This window comes from Mastacembelus armatus, chromosome 9 (genome assembly GCF_900324485.2).
Source record: "Mastacembelus armatus chromosome 9, fMasArm1.2, whole genome shotgun sequence".
Classification (NCBI taxonomy): domain Eukaryota; kingdom Metazoa; phylum Chordata; class Actinopteri; order Synbranchiformes; family Mastacembelidae; genus Mastacembelus; species Mastacembelus armatus.
Genome location: NC_046641.1, coordinates 14,370,020 through 14,395,069, shown reverse-complemented (window position 1 = coordinate 14,395,069; position 25,050 = coordinate 14,370,020). Strand labels below are relative to the sequence as shown.

The 25,050-nt window shown below is 39.1% G+C and overlaps 1 protein-coding gene across 3 annotated transcripts in view; it reads left to right on the top strand.

The window, feature by feature from the left end:
- The window catches only part of bmpr1ba (bone morphogenetic protein receptor, type IBa), a 59,612-nt gene that overhangs the window by 24,143 nt on the left and 10,419 nt on the right, over positions 1–25,050 (top strand). The window contains exons 2-3 of one of the 3 annotated variants that reach the window (XM_026322419.1): positions 12,273–12,335; positions 12,486–12,667. In XM_026322419.1, the coding sequence (XP_026178204.1) occupies positions 12,562–12,667 (106 nt within the window). In that variant the 5' untranslated portion in view covers positions 12,273–12,335; positions 12,486–12,561. Of the gene's footprint in view, positions 1–12,272; positions 12,336–12,485; positions 12,668–25,050 lie in introns of those variants that run through there. The other 2 variants (XM_026322420.1, XM_026322421.1) reach the window with 2 other exon arrangements.

Genomic DNA, 25,050 nt, shown 5'->3' with positions numbered 1-25,050 from the left:
TGTGTGTGCTTTGTGGGTCTGCTTCTGCATTTTTTTCATGTCAGCGTCAGTCGTATTCAATCTCTCCATTTTCTGTATTTTTTCTTTTTTGGTGTTTCATATAGAGAAAATGGTGACGAGCAAAATTTTAGGTCTGCACCAAAAGCCCTTATCTGGTGTTGGTGCAGGAAAATAGTCAGTTAGATAAGAATACTAACTATATGGAATAATACAGTGTATGTTCAAACATTACACTGCATGTTAACAAAATGATACTAAAAAGAGGTCTGCAAAGGTCTGCAAAAACGTTTTTTAAATTTCTACTACACTTTGAGCATAGTATTTTTTTTGTTTTTTTTTGTTTTTTTTACTTTAAAGCTACACGATGTAGATGGTAGCTGGGTTCAGGGGTCATGAGGGTCAGGTGGCGAACAAAACAAAGTATGTATATGTATGTGTTTGAGAGAAAGACAGGAAACAAAGATTGACTGACTGACAGAAGGAAAGAGACAGAGACAAACGTGGTGATAGATGGAAATATAAACCAAAACAGGAGGCAGAAAAACACGACACCAGAGAAAACCAACCTTTTTCTCTCGTCAAGTTTCACATTGTTGTATGCTTTTACATTGTTCATATTAGTTTAACAATCTTCATCATTCAAAAATTAAACTAAAAAAAATAAAAAATAAACTGGTATAAATGCTAGTCACGCTGTTAAGAAACTGTTTATGGTGGAAATTGTAATGTTATGAACATGTATAATCTTAAACAAGCACACAAACAACAAACATGATGCTAATGACAGTTGTCACTATATTGAATAAGCATAACTGTGTGCACAAAATGTTATATGCTTGTTGGTATTTGTTAGTATCCTGACTTTTGGTAAATTGATATATTTCAGCCTTTCTGGACACATCTCTCTGCTGCAACCAGCTCCGTTTTTTAACTCCTGTTCCCGATCTCAGATTTTAAATTAAGTCTATATTTTCCTCTCTTTATCCTTTCTCTTTCCTCCTTCCTCTTTCCACTCGTTCCCAGCCCTTTTATCCCCTTCCTGTCATCTGTTTTTTTCCCCCTTGTTTTATGACTCCCCCTTTCTTTTCCCTGCTAATTGCCACCCTGTTGTAGCATCCCAGGAGCCCAGGGCTCATTAATTGCTGAAGAGGAGACAGGTGGCGCCACCATGTTGCGATGCTTCTTGTTAGTTGTGTGTCACTTTATTGTATTCATGTTGTGTTTGTGAGTGCATGAGCTTGTTTTTATTTGTGTGTGTGTTTATGGCTTTTACATGCTTGTGTGTCTGTGCGTGGGTTATGATTCCTATATGCATGTGTCTGTGTGAGTGTGTGTCCATTTTTAAATGAGTGTGCATGGTGCCCCTGCTTGTTAGCAGCGCAGAGCCCCTTCTCACTGTAATCTCTTTGTTTATGCAGTGCGAAAAGGGCCTGGCAGGGGCATGAACTCCCCACGCTCTTATCCTACTGTGCCACTCACCCCTAGTAGACCCTCATGCTCCCCCGCCACCTTTCCGACACCCCCGTTTGGTCCCATCACCTCCCCAACCCGACTCAACTCTCACCCAGCTCTGCCCTCCCTCTGTTTGCCCCAATGTTCCACCTTCCTGTCTGACTTTGTTAGCATCAGAAACTTAAGCTGTACATTCTGTAAGCAACATTTAATTATACTGTGTTGCCAGTGGTGTAACTTATTAATGAAAAATATTACTCACACAAAAAGTAATTACTAATTATTCAGCTGCACAATAAATGCATTACATTACCGGAACTCGTCACTCAGCTCCATCCAAGATGCTTTTAAATACAATTTCAAAGGAAATACTGACCATCCAGCAGCAGTGACACGTTAAGCAAGCTGCTCAATTGGTGGAAGCTAACCGACACATCTGCACCAAGCCGGCACAACCCAGAGCAGTTTACCACCTGAATGCACAGAACAAAACAATATGAATCCTGCTTCCAACCCCCGGTAAGACATGAACAAACCCACCCCCAAATATCATAATAACAGAATATTACTGGGATTAGTAACTGTTATATAATTACTACATTCAAAATTACTGAAGAAATTGCATTGCTGTACACATTACAGTGAGTTATGAAATGTTAAGAACACACACACATCCATTACCCCATCTTCAAAGGGATTTCTAGTGGTCACAGGCCTGTTTCATGCTGAGAGATCAGTACAGGCAGAAATTGTATTTAAATTCAATGAATCTGAATTGGTCATTGGTCATTGGTTACCACAACTCACTCAATTAATTAATAAGTCATTACAGTCTGGAACATTTCCAAGGCCCCTGAAAATTGCTGTCATCAAGCCTGTCCTGAAGAAGAGCAGTCTTGATGCTACTGTACTGAACAACTACCAGCCCATATCAAACCTGCCGTTTTTAGGCAAAATCCTTGAAAAGGTTGTTTACCAACAGCTTACTGTCCATCTTGGGACTCCTTTTGTTCAAACTGTTTCCTTTAGGCCAGTTAATACGCACCAATAATGTGTCCTACCATAACTATGCAGATGACACTCAGATTTACATTTCAGTCACAGCTGGTGAATATGGACCAGTCGATTCACACTGTCACTGCATTGAACATATCACTCTGTGGATGCAAAACAACTCTCTCCAAATAAACAGTGACAAGACTGAAATAATCATCTTTGGGCCACAGAAACAAAGAGAAAGTGTCAGCAGTCACCTCGAGTCTCTTTCTCTAAAATGTAAAAATCAAGTTAGAAATCTAGGGGTAATCATGGACTCAGACATGAATTTTAACAGCCACATTAAATCGATAACATCGTCAGCATTTTACCATCTCAAAAACATTGCCAGAATCAAAGGGATCATGTCTAAACCAGACTTGGAGAAACTCATCCATGCATTTATCTCTAGCAGGTTAGATTACTGTAACAGCCTGCTCACGGGGGTCTTAAAATGAGCTGTAAGACAGCTGCAGTACATTCAGAATGCTGCTGCTCAGGTCCTGACTAGAACCAGGAAGTACAACCACATTACTCCTGTTCTCTGCACTGGCTTCCTGTCGATCAGAGAATAGACTTTAAAACAGCCCTGCTTGTGTATAAGTCTCTTCATGGCTCAGCACCACATTACATCTCTGACATGTTGATGCCATATGAACCGTCTCGAACTCTGGGAACATCAGGGACAGGCCTTCTGCTAGTGTCCAGAGTCAGGACTAAACAGAGGGAAGCGGCGTTTCAGCTGAAACCTGGAATAATCTTCCTGATGATGTTAGACAAGCCTCATCTCTGGCAATGTTTAAGTCCAAGCTAAAAACTTTTCTTTTTAGTGTGGCATATGACAACTGACAGTGTTTTATCCAAAGTGATTTATCTGCACTCAGTCTCCTTTAATTTTACTTCAAGTTCATCTTCCACTATTTGCTGTTTCTTATTTTGATTTTTGCCTGTGTACTTTTAACTTGTCTTTTATTTCTGTAAAGCACTTTGAATTACTCTGTGTATGAATTGTGCTATAAAAATAAAGTTGCCTTGCCTCATTTTAGATGCATTAAATTCAATAAACAATCTGATGAATGAATCGAGGTTACTAAAAAAAAATCACAAAGACAAGTAAACACTGGCTTGGAATAAAAGCTTTAACAAATTGTTGGGTTTAAGTAATAATTCCATATTCAGTATTCTTTATTTGGACTCAGTCGTCTAACATAAAAAATAGTTTTAGAAGCATTGCTCTCATCTTTTTCTTACTCTTTTGGCTTTGGCTTTTCTCTTTCCTTCTTTGCTTACAGACTGTCTGTTTTGATCAAATCACATTCCTCGTCTCTCCCTTCATTCTGGCTCTCACCTCTAACCTCTCTCACACGGCTTCCCTTTGAAGTCTTCAGTAAAACAATCTTTTCAGTCCCTGGCAGTATGTATCTGATTGTTGGGTAAAGTCTATGAGAGAGAACAATTACAAAGCACTAGTGTTTTTGCTTAACAGATGGTATTATGGTTTGGTCAATGGTGGCCATTTGGAAAGTCTAGAGGAGCTGGGCGCTTGAATAAGTTTGTGAGTGTGTTCATGTTTGTATGTGTGGATTGTTGCCTGTGCCTTTGCATCAGTGTGTGGTTATGCAGGTGTGGGGGTTACAGGCAGTTAGCAGGTCAGCTCCCTGCCCTTGGTGTTACTTGTTCTGTTTGGCCCTAAACAGCCACCATAACAGGGCCTCTACTCTTCTCTTCCTTTCTTTATTGTTTCTTTTCTAATACCCCATCCTCAGGATCATGGTTTGCAGCCACCCACCAACTTTTTTTTTTTTTTTGCCTAACTGGCCCATTCCTGTCTTTCCATCTGACAGACAAAATATCTGAGACAGCTCTGACTAGATTTTGTTGTAGACTTTGAGGAATGGTGTTTGTGAGTCATGCACACTTTCTTGAGCACGCTGACTGGACGCTTACCATACTGTCCTTGTGGAACCTACATCCTGGTTCCACATACGATTTAATTATTGCATTCAATTCAATTACTTATCTTTTTACTAATCACTCAGCATTTTCAGATAATTTGTCAGTGGTTCAGATCTGTCAAAATCTTCACAGTTAATCTCAATAAAGTTTTTATTCATTAAGAATGATGATGTTTTCAAGCCATGAAAATACCAAATGATTATGTTACTAATCTCCAAAATGCATGTGTAGGAATTAGAAAGCAAATGAAAGAAGCATTGAGTTTGGCAGGTGTAAGACAAAGAAAGAGAGGGAGAGTGGGAGAAAGCTTGTGAATAAGACCAGCAATAAAGACAAAAAGGGTTTTATTGGCCTACGCTATTCTTGTCTGTAGGAGCAGTTGTCATTGGCCATGGAAACACATGTAGCTCTTTTATTAGCAAAAGCTGCCACTGTAGGTGTGCTCCACACACACACACAGAGCAAAATCAACTTAGTTTAAATGGTTAACCAGATGTACCAGAACCCCATGCTTGTGAATCTGTATCCTTTGGCATAATGGGAAGGATGTGAGAAAAGTGAAATAAACATCTTAAGTGATTTGAATAATTTGATACATGTTACACACACGTATCCCCTTGTTTAATAGAAAATGTGTAGCTGCTGTTTACCATCTTTGTTGCCCCAAACTGTCACAGTGACAGCGCAACAAAAACCACATTAGACTCTCTGCAATTATTTCGCCACATGACAGGCATGCGCCTCCTCCGCAGCTAAGTGAACTCATGTTGAACTTTTTGATGTCTTTCAGTCCAGAAATCTTAAGCTTCCTTGCTTATTGCTTCCTTTGTATGTGATCCATGACTTTCAGTATTGAGTTTAAATTGACTGTAGGAAAATTTATATTGAACTGGTTCTTCTCACTGTGTTTCTTAGACTTTAATCATATTATACCTTCAAAGAAATTTGTAAATATTAAAGATGCAAATATTAGTCATACATTTACTACTCTAATACCAATACCCAGATTCAGTGTAACAGTAAATATGGTGTAAACCTTCCTTCTTTAGTTTTATATCTCTTTACCCAACCACTGCATGGCTCCGTTTTTTATTATAGGTCAAAAGCCAACCTGCTTAAATGACATAGGTCTGCAGTTGATAAAGCTGAAAAAAAAGAAGGAGCACTTTTAGAATGATGGAACTGCAGCATATACAGTACAGTACAGTAATAGATTGATCCCAGATTCATAGTGCATCCCATTGTGCAAGACAAGAATCCCATAAGGTACCCATTACAGTTCATGAAGAACTATTTTCAGGGGCAAGAAACTTTTACACAGTACTATACGCCGAGGGGGTCATTGTGACGAGCTGTACTGTGAGTGAATGTACTAGTACAAGTCACCATCTAAAGTAAGAGCCTGTTGCTGAAGCTGTTTTGAGGTCACTGTGGCTGTTATTGTTTGTACTATTCCTGCATGCAATATTTAAAACTGACCCACTGACCAAGTAGAGCAGAACAGGACCATATCTGGCTGACTACACCAGTTTTTTTGAAGAATAACTTTATTAAATCTCAGCTAGCTTGGTGATAAACACATTGAGTGTCCTATAACTTCTTCACAATCAGTGGATTTGTCAGTGGATAGGTGAAGCTGAACCAGCAGAAAAGATTGTGTTTACAGCAGCAGTAACTACATAGTGTCAATATGGTTGAGAGTGATCAGGAAGCAGTCAAATAAGGCTGAATATACTATCAGGGCCCATAGAAAAACCCTAAATCACCTACCCGAACCTGTGCAGCTATTAAAATGCCTGAGTTAAGCACTGAGATACACCATTGACTTCAAGGACAGTATGGTAAACATCCAGTCAGCGTGCTCAAGAAAGTGTGCCTGACTCACAAACACCATTCCTCAAAGTCTACAGCAAAGTCTAGTCAGAGCTGTCTCAGATATTTTGTGTGACAGATGGAAAGACAGGAGTGGGCCAGTTAGGCTAAAAAAAAAAAAAAGTTGGTGGGTGGCTACAGATCGTGATCCTGAGTTATTTGGTAAGCTGTTACAGATTTATGAATCAGAAGTAGGCAGGCAAAGATCCCACAGACCAGGTGGGACACTCCCAGCTCCCACTTACAAAGTGGCTGATACATGACTTTTAAGTCTTTTGTGTACTGTTGTGTTACTTTAACAGGACATTTTTAACATTCCAGCCTTTTGGTCGGTTCCTTATTTTACAACCCTGACTCCCATTCTTCACCAAATTGTTTTGGATTCTTACGGATTCAAAGAGAGCGTGTGTGTGTGTGTGTGTGTGTGTGTGTGTGTGTGTGTGTATGTGTTTTCAAAAACACATACATGAAGGTTTTCTCCTCATTCAGCCATAAATGTCTTAAATTGATCCAGTTTGATTTGCTACACATCACCTAACAATTTATTTATGACACTACAGATGCTCAAAGTAAATTTAAGCCTTTCATTTGTGGTTTTATTTCTTCCTGCACGTGCCTTAGAGCAAAGTAACAGGATATCAGTCCCATTGATATCAGTCATTCGTTTCAGCTACTAATGAAATGTTTATGCTATCGTAATTACAATGGTGGATTTTTGATACTTGATTACTCCCAGTTTTGTAGTACATTGTCTTAACCACACCTATCCCTGTGAATGACTTTATGGTGGTTGTAAAGTGATACTGCGGGTGGTTTCACAATGACAGCAACATCTTTAAAAGCCATTCCCAGTCCATCATTAGGCCTTCATTATGGTTAAATAGTTTGACACCTACCTCTGTGAGAGTGTGTGTGTGATACTAGCTCCAGTACTTTCAACTAATAGCTCATGCTTCATTAGTAGGTATAATTTCTTTGTAATGCATGCCTTAAAGAAAATGTTTTTATAACCCCTCTTTCGTATGTTTACATGTGTATGTATACGTTTGCATACACAATGTATATGTCTTTCTAAGCAACAAAGCAAGAAAGAAAATAATGAAGGAAAGACAAAAAGGAAGAAGAAAGAAAAGAAAGAAATGTATTTTTTCTTCAGCCAGTGTGTTTATGTTTTTAGATCAGAGAAGGCTTTACAATGAATAATGTGAAATGTGTAGAGTTTCATTATTTTTGCTGTTATATATATTTTACCTGTTCTGGATACACTTGAAATTCCACTGTATTGGGTGTTTTACTTATGTAGGATATTGTAGCAACCACAGACAACTGGCAGAAGTTTGATATAATTTATAGTTTGACCATCTTGGGCACCACAGATTTAAGTCTCTTTCTGTTAATAAAGAATGATCTAGCATAAACTTGACATTGTGTGGAAAAGGGCAGGAACAGAGGGATAAAAAGAAGATAGAATTTACTGAACATTTTCAGTTTCCTACTTATTACTGCATGTTTCACTCTTCCCTGGTGTTTTATGGTTGATCTTTTGACTCCTGCTTTTACTTGTAACTCAAACTTCCTTGCCGTGTTTGTAAGAAAGTATTCTCTAGCTGGGGTGCACAGGGATTTATCCAAAGGTGAAAGGTCGATCAAGAACAAATCAGTGTTGAGGTCAGAGGTGGACCTGACAGACTTCTTCTCTGCTGCCGCTTCATCATCATGCTTCTTCTCACGCTACTGGCTAATCCTTTCATTTCTCTCTGTTCCTGAGGTTGTCGGATGCGTTGAGCTGGGTGAAAGGGTTTAACACCAATCATACGTAGCTGTTTGTGCTCCATCTTCATCATCACCCTCATTTTCTTCCACAACCCACCCCTTACACATTCCTCACAAACCAGTCCTTCATGCACTCCCTACGTGCATCCATCCATAAATCTGTTACACCTTCTGCTTCAAGCTCCCTCCAAACAGTTTTCAACCATCCACATTTTTGCTGGATAAATGTGACTTTTATACTGAATGTATTCCAAGGTTTCTGTCTTATGTGTGGCTTACTTCTAGACCAAAATACCTCCTTATGTTCCTTACTCATTTACCCACTTTATATGTTTGTTTTTTTTTTTGAGGCGCAGAACATCAAATAAACTGAAATAGGAGATGGAAAACTATATCTGCAACCCCCACTCCATACACACGTTCTCTTATGCTTTCTTTGTGTCTCTCTCCACATCTCTTTACCATTCATGGAGAAAGGATTGCTATGTAAATGCACCAGTGAATAGGAGTGAATGGACAGGCTTAAAGCAGATTATGTTAAACTGCTTGTTAGTTTAAAGACATGCTGAAGTGAATGGATAGGGATTAGCAGATGTGCTGCTGTGTCATAGAGGTGTTTCTCTGAAACTGACTTAATCCCCTGTCAATTCGTCTGTTCACACATCAAATAAAGGTATAAAAGCTTCTACAAGTGAACCAGGAAAAGGCAGTGGTGGTCTTTAAATCCTCTCGCAGGCAGAAATCCAAAAGCAGACACAATGTATTTGAATAACAAATATGTCTGTACGTGAAGCCACAAGTATGCCAAGTCCATTTGTATGTTTTGGGAATGTTGAGTCTACCGAAGGGAACTGCTGTGTGGTTTAATCAAAAAAACATAATGGCGTGAACGTGTCCTTGTATTTGTTATGTCTTGAGAGCTTGTTATTGGAGGAACAGCAGTTTCATTCAACAGCAGTAAATATTAATATGAGAAATTTTTATCCCATTTAAAATTAAAGTACTATTGTGAAAACCACGTATCATCAAAACATAAACCCTTTTTCCTGAGTACTCTGTCCAGATCTTCTGCATACATTACCAACAACATGACCTGGCCACATATTTGGATGTGAACATCACTGCCTGACTTTTTAAACTTTGTGCATGTACCTTTAGGTTTAACACTACCCAGTGTTTGAAGACAGACTCTGATATGTAAAATCAGTGGAGTCAAGTAACAAAAACTGTTTTTATTTTGATTAGGGTATATAAACATTTCTCATTTCTCCCAATGAAGAGAAGTCGGCCTCTAGGTTTTTTTCTGAAATTTTAAATTCCCATTATTCCAGATACATAGTCATCACTGAGCAGAGATGGAAGGAAATTTTTTTCAGTTGAATCACACTAGATAATCGCATTAGATAAATCATATACATTCCTACACATTTGCATTCCTTGATTTCACATTTCCTCACTGTTGGCGATGTTTAGCTCTCGGCTCAAAGCAAACTCAACTCATGTTGACACAGAAAGCTGTGAAGTTGCTGTGTTATGACAGCCTGTCAGAAATGAAGAGTGAAAGCTGAATAGCGTTTATTGACCCCCAGCACTGGCTGAGACACATCATCTGAAGATGTGTTAAGGGAGCTTGAACAACAAAACAGATGCATTCTGAAATAAAGTGTTTTCTGTTTCAGACTCAAATGCAGAAGCAACTTTGTTTTCAACCTAAACCAGAAATCTGTTGCATTTCTATGTCTCTGGCCCCCTTTTATCTCTCTGGATCGATTATGCCTTTTTCGTTCTCTCTCTCTCTGAACTCCTTTCCTTCTCTCCTAAAGGTCACCATCTCACCATGTATTATCTCAAATCTTTCCTTCAATCCACCACAATCACCATTCTTGTCTGACCTTTCGTTTTTTGGTGAGAAGCTATTCTTCTTTCTCTTTCAGTTTTGCTGCTCATCCTATGCATGTGACAGTCTCAGTCATTCATCATAGGCCCAGCATGAGGGTGACACTATGGGAGAATAGTAAATGTGTTATTGTGCGTGTGTGTCTGAGGCACCAGCTTACAATACCTCAAAGTAACTGTTTTAAAGGGGCCATTCCTCAATCTGCATATGATATCCCATCCTCCATCACTACAGACATTCATTACTCACACTCTCTCTCTCTCCCTCTTTCTCACACACACTTAGACACACACAACACAGCTTCACAGCTAGTGGGGATTGGGGGCAAATGCTGTCACAGTTTTTAAAAGGCTTCCCGTGGTTAGACATGCTTGAAATGACATTCTGGTTCACTGGAGGAGGGGAGTGGGAAGAGAAGTGAAGGGGGAGGGCAGCTCAGAGTTGCAAGTTAAAAAGAAATTAAGGGACAAAGCGGAGATAGTGGAGTGTGATCTAGGAAGACAAAGTCTGGGGGTAAAGTAAAAGAAACAAAAATATAATAATATTTTGTGTTTTTCTTTTCACCACACATGGCAGCACATCATTCAGAAGTCAGAAAATAAGGACATTTAAACAATTTTGTGATTAAACACATGTAAAAATGTAAATTTTATTTTTGAAGGGCTAATATATTAGGCATCAAACTATTATCCTCATTTATTGATATTTACGTCAGCAGCCAATCTTGGCATAGAGTTGCCTCAGTGGTTATATTATCTACTATACTCATTCTAATACTATAACGTTTTTGTGCACTCCAAATTTTGTGAGAAAAGATGACAACAATCTATGAGCTCTTGTTGCTGACAAAAATTAGTCAGGTACCTCATTTTGTGAAGTTTAAGGTTCATGTGGTAACAGGCTTTAGAGGGGAGGGGATGATGGGAGAAAGAAGAAGACCAGGGCAGGACTGTTTGTTTATGAAGTGATTTTGCCTTTCATCGAGGGGCGAGGGAGCCAGGCCGCCTATTGTTTGTCACTAATGAACAATGTGAACGAGTGTGAGAAAGAACAGATTTGCAAAGAACAGCAGTAGCTACACGTGATACAGATTAACATGAAAACAAAAACTTGTTTGCCTCATCTATTTAACCTCAAAAATCAGCATTTTTTGTTAGAAAAAACAACTGCTCAGTTTGTGCTGTTTCAGGTCTGTAATGATTTTTATTAAAAGCAAAGTGTTTTCAACATGCACGTACACACCCAGAGGTTTGTCTACAATAAATGCCTTACAGGCAGCAGGATAGCTCTAAATAGGAAATGGTCTATTAGACAGTCTCAACCCATTTATATATTAGCTCCAGGCTAAGGTGATGTAATCTCTAACAGCTCCTTTAAAGTGAATCTGCCAGCTACCTGATTTGTTAACAGTACACCACTGTGTGAAGAGTGTTTGCAGTAGCTTCTGCGAGGTTTTCTGAAATATTTGCTTCTAATTTTTGGAATGTATGTATATTGTTCAAAGAGGTATTTTTAATGTCTCAAATGTAGTCAAGAAAGAAAAATGCAGAACTCAGATGAACTTTGACAAACAGTTTGACTCCAAAGGCCTTTTCTCGTCTGTTCTGGCTGAAGGTCACTGCTTGGCTCTGAAACCTTAGCTCCAAGGACGTGTTATGTACACTACATTTTAGCCTTCTCGTGTATCAAAACAAACAGTAGAAATCCACAAGTTTTAGTGCATGTGAAGTAGAACCTTGCTCTTAATTACTTTGCTTCATGCGCTGCTGGTGATGGCATTCACATGGCAGATAAGAGCTTCTGACATAGTACATTTGCTAAGCAGATACTGGTGAAGTAATCACACACTTTGTCAGTTTAATGTGTGTGTGTGTGTGTGTGTGTGTGTGTGTGTGTTATATGATAAGTTTCCAATTGCTACCGAGATATCTGTAATAACTCAGGGCATTTGTGTACTATTGGACTCCATATAGTTTGATCAACATGCAAGTTATTCCAAAATGTTCATAGAACATGCTCAAATGAAAAAGTGGCAGCAGTTATCTTTGAGCTGTTAATGACACAGAATCCCACAGATCCTGCTGCTTGTTTTCAATATCCTCTTCACCCTTTTCTAGACCCCTTCTTACTTCTGTCTGCTCCCAGCCCCCGTTCTTTCCACCCATGTCCTCCTTCCCTGTGTGTGTGTGTGTGTGTGTGTGCACGGGTGTGTGTGTGTTAGCGAGTCAGCCCTCCCTACTAGGGAAGTAAAGTGAACTCCCCCTTTTTGCCTCTCTCTCTCTCCCAGCTGGGCTGCTACTGTCAGGCTGGGCTGGAGGACAATCAACTGTGACTGCTGCTGCTGCTGCTGGTGCGTTTCGTGTGGTTTGGACTTTCTCACGTTGTGTTGGGCTCACACACACATACAGGAGCTTGCATGCCCAATACTCCCCTCATCTTTCTCTCTCTCTCTTTCTCTCTCTCTCGCTCTCTCTGGCACATACAAACCACACACTTGTAGGGAGAGGCAGTGTGTGAGTTTTGCATCCTGTGGTGTGGACTGTACTGAAGAGACGAGCAGAGCGGCAGAACCTACCATGCCAGTGCAGGGAGAAAGGCTGAAGCGCTGTCTACCTCTCTGTCTCTGGAGCAGGAATCCTCTGCTGTTGCTTGGACTGTTCTCTCTTCACGCACAAGCACAGGGTGAGTTGCTGAAAACTTTCTTTATTTGCTCCTCTCCTCTGCCATGCTGCTGTTTTTGCTTTGCTTTACTGAGAAGTTCATCAAATGCTTGTTAGATTTTCATTTGCAAACTTACTGTTCAGCATTAATCTGTGCTCTGTTATGAAATGTTTTTAGTCTATAATCATAAGATTATAGATCAAATTTCAGCAGCTCAAAACAGACCCAGCTGAAATTGTTTAGACTTTTTTTTCCCAAATGCGAGTTTATAGGGGTATTTTTTTGGGTGCAGCTCAGTGCTTTTGTTTTATTAGTTAAACTGAGTGTGATAGTTACTGTCATAAAATGAATTACAGACACATTTTTCTGATTACACAAAAACAAATTGTTTGGGAAATTATTTTAGCTTAGTATGTCATTATTTGACAACTTTGTCAAATTTACCGTCATTGAAGTGCTATGATTGCGCTGACATTCAGCTACATATCTCGAATCACAGTGAATTTTCTGTTTTCTTCAGAAAAAGATATATTGTCATGCACTGACACTACTGTGTTACCACGATCTGCATCAGCCACTTTGTCTGTGACCATGTTTGGTATCTGGAGTGTGATTGGCGAGGTGTTACAGAGAGAACGAGTCAGATTTAATAGTCTGTTATGTTTACTGCTGTGATGTGTGTCATTAAGGTTTGACTCTGCTATTGATGTTTCTCCTGCATATAGGTTTAACCATGACAAAGCAGTCCTGTAGATTATCTTCACACTCATAGATTCACAAAAGTTAATATTAAAGGAATTTTAACGATGTAGCATCTTGTCCACATTACAAGCATAAGACTTGTTTCTTATGAGTGATGATGCCCATGCACATTTTTCTTCTCCTTATTGTTGCTCTATTTAAAGTCATTGGAGTTTCAGTTGGGAGCCCTGAAGTTAAGCCAGCAAAGGCTCATACTCGGTGTGTCATGTGCTCAGGTCATCCTGCGACCTCTGGCTGCATGTCATCTCGGCTTTCTCATCCATCTTTTCTGTCATTGTCACCTCTTGAGTCGGCTTTCCAATGGAACCCAAGCTGAGCTACTCCCTCACATGCTGTTTTATCATTGAAAGGCAAGCACTGGAAGGAATAACAGTCTTTCTGAATGCCACAAACATTAGGGGGTTAAGAATTTGCCCTGTGCACAAGTACACAAACATAAAAATTACTTGTTGTAGATAATGTTGTAGATTCATAGTTACACTGACTGCTCTGTCTGAGAAGCCCCAGAACAGCTGCCGTTGAAGAAAATATATGTGAATTCTGACATAGTGTTGGACCTCTACCTTTTTTTTTGTTGTTTGTTTTACTGATAGCAAGTTATTCACTCTGTCTAGTCTAGATTCATTTTGGTTGTAACACTGAACCAGGTGCATTCAAGGCAACCAGTTCCAAACTGTCAAAACTGTATTCAGATACCATTTTTCCTGAGGTCTTTTAGCAACAGCCTCATTCATTGGCTGACGTATAGATGATTGATTGTCCTGGCAGTAGATTCAGCTGCACCTCAAAGGGCAAATATTTATTTTCTGCAAAAGTGTATGATAAAAAGATAAAGCAGGTAAAGACAGATTTTATTTATTGGACTACAGTATTTGTACTCCGCTCTCGCTTCACTTTTCTTTTCCTCACCATGTTCTGACATGTATTCCCATTTTAACTCGTTTTAAAACAGCACAAGGATGCTTGATAGGCTGAATGGTAGCATAGACTTGGTCAGCTGGTGTTTCTTGGTCCTGTAGCCACAGGTGAGCAGGAGTGATATCCAGTTTTAGACAGGCAATAGACAGCTACAGTTTTGTGTCTGCATGAAACTCATAGTGTGCCCTACAGCTTGTCTAGGCCATTGTCTTTGCAGCAAATGAATAAAGGACGACATGTTCATTATTCTTCAAGGAGAAAGGAGAGCAGAGGGAATGCGCACACTTATGTACACTTTATAAATCTCCCCTTCACACACACACACACACGCACAGATTTTCTGTGACCTTCCACCTACGCCAGGCTGCAGGCTTCAATGTGAGTTCTGGGAAGTGAGGAGTGAGTGTGATAGCTTACATTTCATTGTCCTTGGTGGAAATGAGCACTGCTGTATCAGTTTTCACAGTCAAAGCTCTGCCAGTTGCTTTGCTTTTGTCAGTGCCTGCTAATGAGACTCTGTTGCTCTCTGCAGAATTTCAGGTTTTGTTTTTAAACAGTAAAACACCTACCCAGTCCTTAGCCAAAATAATCTGTCCACACATGTTGTTGTTTGACATTGTGTTCTCCAACTACTGAGAATGTGCTGTACCATTCTTCAAATCTGATTCCACAGGGGTCTGTTTTTAGTTTTCATAAAGTTGTTGGTAAAATCTATTTGGTATATCCCTCTCTCTCTCTTTGTGCGTGTACATATCACTGAACACCTGCTTGCTGATTTCAGGTTTCACTGAGTTGATGTTTTCTTCACATAAGGACAGCTTTACTTGAAACTGCTGTAAATGGCGTAAATGGACTTAATATAGACATTACAGACTGCAGGGTCAATCACTTGCATTTATTGTGACAAACCTCTGAAGTATTTAGTTTAGTCTGTTCAGCACAAACCCTGAGGATTCACAGGGCTACTGAGCTCCCAGGAAGTCACCGACAAAAGGCTTGTGGGAAAACTGACTGAGACTTTTGTGAATAAAAGGCAGTTTTGAGAAAAATGAAACAGAAGGCATAAGAGCTGACTCACTATGTCAGTTCTTTTCTGCACCTTGGTCTCAGAGCCTACCTAACAGGATGTCTTGACTTCTCTCGCTGGAAGCTGATACCTCATTAGAACTACTGATCCGCTGGATGTAAAGCTGAAACACAGGTATGGTGTTGCAGTCGGTTGTTAAAAACAAATTGTTAGTGTCCGGCATTAAACTCACAACTCAGATTTAACATTTTCATTTTCTCTGTGTGGCATTTGACAGAAACCATGGCCTGCCGTGGGAGTGTATGAACGGGTGAGGGTTAACAAGGCGGGACCCAAGAGGCTAATGTGGTGGCAGAAGTTGAGGATATATGGGTTCAGTGACAAAGCAATTACATGTATATGAATCTGTGATATACTATGCTTGACATGTGGCTTTTATGGTTCAAAAACACAGGGGAAAAATTCATCTTGAAAAAAAGTGGAAGGTGAGGGGAGGCGAGGAGAGTTTTGGACTAGGGTGTATTACATCCTGTAATGGATACAGATCCAGTAACTTCTATCCCAGTCAGATTACCGGTCTGGCCCTGACTTCTTAAGACACAGCTGGAGCAGAGGGAGTTTTACATACATATATATATATATATATATATATATATATATATATATATGTGTGTGTGTGTGTGTGTGTGTGTGTGTGTGTGTGGATATGAGAGAGAAAGAGGCAGAGAGAGAGTTTTATTTATTGCAGAGAATAAACATTTTTTTCTCTTTGCTTTTACATGTACCAGTAGTCATATTCCTGAATGACTGGAACAAAACATTCATTACTATTCAGTTGATGTTAATGAGCCAAAGGTGTGATCGCTTGTGCTAGCTACCAATTAGCAGTAGTTTTGTTATAGTAGTTTATGGCTGTTGGAAAAGCTTGGCATTTAGGTGGTTTTTAAAAAGTAAGTAAGTATTTAAAAAGTAAGGTAAAATGCTTCAAATGTGATCTTGATACTGATGAGACCTAAGACCTTTTGGTACAGTCCAGTACAACACAATACAGTGATGGACAGATAGCAGGTGAGGTTGAGCAGAGAAAAACTGGCTGTCACAACCACAGCGCTGGGACTATAAGGGCTTAGGGTTTTCCATGCACTCGTTCTCCTTCCATAACACCCACCCCTTTGGCTGCTGTCAGCCCCTGGAACAGCTTTTTGGATGGGGCAGGGTGAACAGACAGACACTGGAGAGAGACACTGCTTGTCGTTTTTGATATGCAACTTCGTATTGAGAGTCATATGAAGTCAGAACTATTTGGTATAGAAAAAGAGATGGAATTGTTGGTTTTGAAGAAGACAGCAAGTTTAAAATAAATTACAGAGAGAGGAGGGTCCATGGTACTAATCGGAAGACTGAAAAGTGTGTATTTGCTTGTGCCTACCTAAAGACACAAGCACGAACTTAAATTTCACCATATAACAAATACGTTTTCAAAACAGTCATTTAATCAGTCTGTGAAAATCAAATATTCTCCCCCATTTCTCTGAGAAATGTAATTTTACCTGATCACTATTTCCACAAATAAGTTCCACAAAAAAAGAAAGTGGGTAAAAAGAAACAAAAGAAAGAATAAATTGGGTACTTTAAACATGGCAGTGAAAAATGAATAAATTTACAGGCTGTAATTAAAGGTCATTTGTGAATGCCACAATGCACAATTTTAACCAAATGGCTTTGCAATAGAGAAAATCATCATACGCTATGATAGATACCTAATGGCTGTCCAGATGGGAGTTGATGGTGAATCTGTGTGTGAACGAGTGTAGCTGACAGCATGTTTGTCCAGTGAGATAATACAGAGGAGGCCTGGAGCCAGTGATGGGTGATATGTGACTTAGTTAATGGGAAGCTAATCACACAGAGGAGACACTGGGACGCATACAACTGTAAACACGCATATGCTTACACAAACACACACACACACACACACACACACACACAAAGCAGAGACACATAGACATTGACACATGTAAAGATGTCTCCTTCTTATACATGTGGCATAAATGTCCACATTCCATATGATTTCCACACTTCTCAAGTGATACATCAATATCCATGATACACCCACAAATGCATGCATGCATACACACATGCTAGACACACATACAGGCTGTAAATGGATGGAAAGTGACTGTTTAAGCCTGGAGATGACTGAGACGCCACAGACCAGAACTCTGGGAAATAAACACATGGCAGCTGTAATGTTAACACCATCAACCCTCCCTCTACACACACAAGCACACATATACACACACACCAAAAAAAAAACCTACACATGCACACTCAACACTCTCAGCTCCCACAAGCACACAGCAAGGCACTCACCTACACACAGATTTGCCTGTTTTCATTCTCAGTATGTGATGTCTCAAATTCATATTTTGTTCATTTATCATTCAGCCCAACCAATCACTGTCAGGAGCTATTAGTTCTGCATGACAATGATTGTGTGTCCAAGTCATAGTGTATGCGTGTGAGGCTTTGCTAACTGGCAGTGTTTTGATTGCCCCTACTGAGGGCTAGATGTGTCTGGAAAGAAAGATTATAGTTTGCTGTATCTTATTACACATTCTGAGTGTTTGTTAAATAGAACTAATAGTTACACCACTGTTTCATATACATACTGTGCATTTGTGGAGCGACACTGCATTTCAGTGTTATCAATCCAATTAAAGTAGGACGGTCTTGTAACTATATGGTGGTGTGACTATTGCTCCTGTGATACTTCAGAGCAAATCTTGACAAAGACCTTACTCTATACCAATGAACGGCTTTGCAGGACCTGGGATTAACAACATTTAAGTGAAACTAAGCATATAATGCCACTCTAAATAAATCTAAATGCCAGCACTGAATGAGGCTGTCGATGGAGAAAGCTTCAGGGAACATGTCATGTTAAAATGACTTTAATGATAAAACTGCATTTTGCAGTGTTTTGAAAGCTTATTTGCTTTCACAGTCCAGAAGTGAACATGATGCAAATTATTATGGAAAAAATGGGCATGGCAATATGCCCATGAAAATGTTGACCCAGGTCACAGGATATGCAAAAGTTAAATGGCAGAGGCAACTGCTGTTTAGGTTATTCTCCACTTAATAGCCTTCTCATCTCTTCTAGATAGTGTTAAGTGGTTGTTGCAAAAAATCTTAATATATTAGTGCTAACAGAGGAAGAGCTGTAAGTTACCCACAACATTTTGTCCATGTCTTCCTTACTCATATCAGCCTGCATGCTTAAAAAACATCATTCCAGAAATTATCTCAAATGGCAGCTAGACCAGAGTTAGAGCATTTTTGTTTACTATAAACCATGTAAACGGCTTTATCAGACTCTTATCTTACAGTGAACATTCAATGTAATCAAGCTATTTGTGTGAATACCAATTAAAATTGAACTTGTGGATTGATATTTGGAATTTGTAGTTGACAGACATTGAGACTCGCATTTGTCCTTTTAATTAGCATTAGCATCGAAGGCTAAAGCTACAAAGAGATTTTGTAACTTTTTGTTATGAAAGCTTGTGGGTTCGTCTGTGTGTGTGTGTTTTAATTGCTCTGTTATATACACAGTGTGAGTTTCTGTGTGGAATGTTAAACCTGAGTTTGCCATGGCCAACTATTCACTTGGCGGTTGTGTGGCTATTGTTTATCAGTTCATAGGTATGATTTTTGCATACCACTACGGTGGAACAATGAGTCACATGATGATATCATGGGAACAGCATATCCAGTGTGATAAAAATAGCTGCCAAGTTTGAATGGCCAGTGTGGGCGTATGTAGTTTAACCTAATGCTATTTGTTACTCTTTGATGGGTGTTTATCTAAGTATATACTGTATTCAGTGACCAGATGATGATGACACAGTAACTAAAATGTGTGATATAAATAGCCTTAAACATAAAATAAAATAACTATATAAAATAGATATAATAGAATAAAATAAAATCGTGTTGTTCCTAATATGACTTTTAGCCCTTCAAATGACAGTACTGGGTTATCATTGGTAATATCTGTTGATTAAACAATTGGACATTTATTTTTTTATGAGTGTATCAGAAATCTGGGTTTTACAGCACAAGGAAATCATTGTCAGGATCTGACTGGCTGCAGCATAATCTCTATCAATCAGGCACTGAAGTTCAGATTTCAGCTCTGCATCACTAGATAGAAATTGGAGAGTGTCATGGCTGTGATATTGGTTACCTTTATGTCTTACAAAAGAAAATTTAATGATCCCAGAGGAGTACGAAGAAATCAAAAATCACTGGTTATTAAAATCTGATGAACATTTTCCTAGATGCCTAGAGATTAATGAAAGACTCCTGCCTATCAAATGAACCAATGGGGAACATTTTGCTTCTTCTATTTTACAAGTTGTTTATATGTTCATAAAAATATTTCGTAGATAAAATTTCAGCTTTGTAAAAGTTTATATTTTTAAAAAATTTGAGCATGTGTGTATGTTATGTGTTTAAAATTGTTTATATCGATATTGTGTCAGGCAGTGTGCACACTGTTAGCCTGTGTGCTCCCGCTCATGGTTAACCATTCCCGTCATACGCATTGCTTTGATTGGCTGAATGGCCAGCAGCTTTAAGGGATCTGCTGGTGATCAGTGCTTCTTGTACTGTAGCTTTGTTTATTTTTCACAGCAGTTATGTGAAAAGGGGGACATTGTTCATCTTCTGTTTATCTGATCCATCACCTCTGTTGTAACTATAACATTTGAACTTTGTAGTAAATATTTTTTTTATATAATTTTATATATTTTAATAATATAAATCATGATAGAGTAAACGACAAATCAGTACAAAGATCATGAGCCAGATTTGAAACAGTGGCATCGGAATTACTTAGGGTACACAACCACCGTCCTCTGATCCAGCCGGATGCCTGGTGTCTGTGAATTGCTGTGGGCTGTTGTGTAATGAGTAGGAGCCCACAGATGGCTATGAGAAGGAGCAAAGAAGCTTTTGAAATAAAGAGACCAGCTGGTCACCTTTCTCTCTTTTCTTTGCTTTGCTCTCTCACACCTCCTTAAAGGGCCGTTTCATCGTGTCCTTGTATTCTAAATGGGAATGCTGAGAGCCTTCTGGAACAAGCTCAGAGTTGTGAAATCCTTGCGTATCTGTCACTCATCCCAATGAAAGGGGACAGATGCGCACACACACAACTGCCCCACTTGTCGCAGCATAAAGCTGGCAGATGACAGCTGTATAACCAGAGAGTGGCACTGGCTCATTACCGCATCATTCATCAGTGTGACATAATGAAGGAATGTTTGAAGAGCTGTTGATGATGCTGCTGTTGTGTTGAGGGACAGAAAGGATGAATGCAGCTCCAACAGCTTCCCCTATTCCAAGTTTTATTGTGCTGATTTTGCTAAAGAAAATCTCTTTTCTGTCAAAGTGTAAAAGGTCTTTGCTGTAGTAAGTCTGTAGGAGCGGAAAACGCCACTGGGCTTCTTCTGAAAACATGGAATACTTATGCATAACTTCATCCTAGTAGACACTATTAGATTACATGCCTATGAGCTAGAGAAGCTAAAGAACCATTTTCCAACTTTGACACCTGTGTCAATACACTGAGTTGAAATGTCACACCATTCAATAGCCCATTTGGATTTCTTATCAGACTATAGTTATGGCTCAGTAGGACCCTACTCACCATCTGGAACCTACTTGTAGGTTCAGTAGGTCGTTATCATCCTACAGATCTTTGTTGTCCTCATTACATAAGTTATGTCCTAATGTTTAAGCACAACTACTCAGTTAGGTTTAGGCATTAAAACAAACAAAAAATAATAATAAACGCATACATTTATGTCAGCTGCTAATAACCACTGACTCTCACTGCCACCACTAGGTATAGTAGACTTCTACTGACCTGTGTATATACATATAGGGTTAGGGGGGTTAGGGTTAGGATTAGAGCTCATATGTGCCTGATGTACGTTGATGAAGCTTATTCAATAGTAAGACAACAGTCAAATCAGCTGGTCACTCAGTAAGTACAACCTCTTAATCTGACTTTGCTGTGCCTTGAAGTGTAAGACAGTCTGAGCTTTTCCTCTAAAGTATTAAAAGCTGTTTTTCTGTACATCAAAATGGTGCGATGTTAACATGGTCAAATTAGCAAGATGAGAAGACAGTTTGAAAGTGTGTTTTGTCACAGGAACTCAAGGCAGAATATATTTGAATTTCAAAGCAGGTTCAGCCAAAACAAAACTTTGGCTTCCTGTCATCCAGCCTCCAGATCACAAAGTGGAGTTCATTAAGACATTCCTTCATATGTGGGATAGATTCAGTTCATCACAACATTGACAGGAAGAAGAATGTGGAGATAAGACCAGCCACTGAAAGTACATGGAAACTGAGAGAGAGGGAGAGTTGAAGTAGGGCAAAAAACCTTTTACCTTCCATGTTTCTTTGCTGCACAGACGGCACTGTCAAACACCAGGAAGATGAACTGCTACTTAGAAGGACGAAAGGGGGGAGGAGGGGAGCAGTGTTGTCAAATGAGTGTGTCTTAAGTGGAAGTGGGAGGTAGGTAGTGTTTACATCTGCTTTGTGAAAGGGCTTTTCTGGAAGGGCTTGTTTAACATGGCCAGAATAACTGATGAATATGTTCTCTCTCTCTTTCTGCATACCCTGGTCTATCTCCCTCTGAATCTCCTCTCTTCATATTGTTGTCTCATGCACAATATCCATCCCCCCATGACTACCTTCTCTTTTGTGTTTTTTCAGTTTGTCTAAAACAGCATTTGTTGAAAAGAGACTTTTAGCTTTTGGGGGTTCGAGGGGCCACAGTTGTTAATTGTGTGTTGACAGTGGCCCCTATATCCTGCGATCAAGTCTGAAAAAGCTATAGGAGAGAAATGAAAGCTATGAAAGGTCATTTTCATGAAAGAGGTTGAAACCATTACAGTGTCAGGAAAATTTAGGTAGTTTCAGGGCACAAATCACTTAACATAAGGTATGTTTTGACTTTAGTTGTACTTAGGTTTAGACTGGATTCCCATTGGTTAGTGTTTTCTTTTTTTGTTGTTTTTTTTTATACAGGTCTCCACTATGACACTCAAAAACTTGCTTGAGCAATATTTTCTTCTATACTTTATACTCATTGGTAGATAAAAATATCAAAACAGGAAAGAATGAAGGACAAAAACTAAAGATTAAGCACTGTGATACTTGGAAGAATATGAGATAGTGATAGAAACAGATCACCTCAAATGACTTGCTCACATGCCTGTCATTTCGAAAGAATCTAGAGACAGCACAGAGCTGCAAGGCAGGAAGGCTATAGAGCTATGTGATATTGCAGATCCACTGATAATGTATTTTGCAAGGTCATGTAAAGAACTGCAACATAATGGAAAGATTGGGGTCACTTTTTGTAGTGTGATTGATGGCATTGTAGCACTACTCCTAGTAATGATGATGATTCATAAGTGATAGCTTTTAAAATTCAATCACATTATTGCACCAAAACACTAAAATGTAATAAAGACTAGCTGACGGCAACTGATATATAAATTTTGTTACATAGATTTCTGTAATATTTGCTAACCCAAGACCTAAAATTTCCATTAGATTTTGTGCAAAGAGCTTTTATAAATTAAACACCATTCTCAGAGGTTGAGGCTTTATTTTTTTGGCTCTCTCACACTCTCCTTTCACACATGTACACACACAGCATTAGCCAGGGATCCCAGGTGCAGGATGAATCTGAAAGCCTTTGTGTTTTGTCAACAGCAGCACCTCACATGACAGTCTGCTGGACTCACATAGGGAAGGCAGGGCAAAGACAGTGGAAGATGAAAAGAGGAAAAGGGTGTGAAAAGCAAGAGAGAGAACTTGTGTGGGAGAGTGAAAAAAAGAAAAAAGTCTTGGAGAAAAGGACCTTGGTCTGAATAGAGGAAGGAAAGGCAGTGCGCTTTATTAAGGAGTTCTATGCAGGAAAGAAAGAGAAAGAAAACAAAGAACAAGTAAAAGACAAAATCAGCGAGCACTAGGGAGTACGATGGAGTAAGTGATGGGAGGGAGGGGGCAGAATGAGAGAAAGGGTGGAAAAGGCCAGTGGCCTCTGCTCAGTCCCCTCTGTGCGCTGCTAAACTGCCCACCAGTTCCCTGCAGCTCTGTCACTTCTTGTTTGCTAATCCCCAGTTCTTCTCCCCCTCTTACTCTTCTTCTCTCCCTTTCTCTCAAATTGGTCAATTGTTAATGTGACCCCTTTAAACCCCACCGCCCCTCACTTGCAGTATTGTCAACACTTTATCAGCGTGTACAAGAGAGACATTTAGGAAGGGAAGTGCTTTATGACAAATGATTGATTGTTTCTAAAGAATTCACAAAAGCTATTATTGTTAATTGTTTGTTTCCATTGTGCAAAAGAAACCCTCATGCTAGCATATTATGAACCTACTGTAGTGGATTCTTATTATTTTTCTGTTTTGATGAGGAAGGAGAACTTCACATGAGTTTTTCTGTGTATGCTTGGTGAATTGTTGTTGAAGACAAAGTGGGACATGAAATATTAGTGACATTGAGGTAAATAAATAGGGAAGCACATTTTTAAAGTTGCATGAACATGCATCTTTGGCTTATGTGTGTAGTAATGCATGTGTGTATTAGTATCTGTATGTTTCAGTCCATTAGGGAGCCTTAAGTGTTTATTGAAGTTCTTTGATGTTCTGTAAAGAACAGCTGTGCTCAGATGAAAGAGAAGATACCACCCACTATCTGAAATTTGACTGGCAACACATAACCACCCTGAAAATACAGAACACATTTCAAATTTCCATGTAATCCAGTTTGTTTTTCAGAGGCAAGGCTCTTTATAGATTATATTATATTGGATGTATTATTGTATTCATTTAGCGTGCTATTAGCTATTATTGCTGCTCACTAGATGCTTAAATGCTAATAAGCTTTTAGGATATATCAAAGACTACAGAAATGAACAACATATTTTCATGAGGCAGCACAGGGATGTCAGTGTGGAAGTTCACTTCAAAGTTGACACTGAAATTAAAATATTTCAAGAAATAAAAATCTACTCTCTATATAAATATCTATAAATTCTCTGCCTGTGAGTTTTTTTCATATTAGACATGCTGGTGTATATTATATTATACACCAGACAAGCGTGCAGACAATAAAGCTGTCACACAAAAAGTTATAACTGTGATTAACTGCATGAGCTAAGAATGGTCAATAGAGCACCAAATGACAAATAAAACACCACAGTTTTCTCTGACAGTTTAACAGTGACCACACTACCACAGTAGCACTGGGTCAACCTAGCCAGATGACTAACTAGCCCAGTTGTTGTGTAGCTAAATAAGCTTGTTAATGTAGATAAGCAGGACCCAAAGTGAACATGTTGATGTTTATGTTTCACACATTTTTTGCTCATCTATTTGCTGAAAAACATTTCAGCTTTAGATCCCCATACCAGGACAAATACACTACTGAACATGACCTATAACAACATTTTTGGTGGACTTTTTAGCGCATTTGTAATTTTGACCATGCATCATACAGATATTTCATTGAGTGATTCATCTTTTTTTTTATTTTTAGCCCTAGGAAACTTGCCATTTTTGTGCTCTAAATGTCTGCATTTATTTCAGTCACTTATACTTTA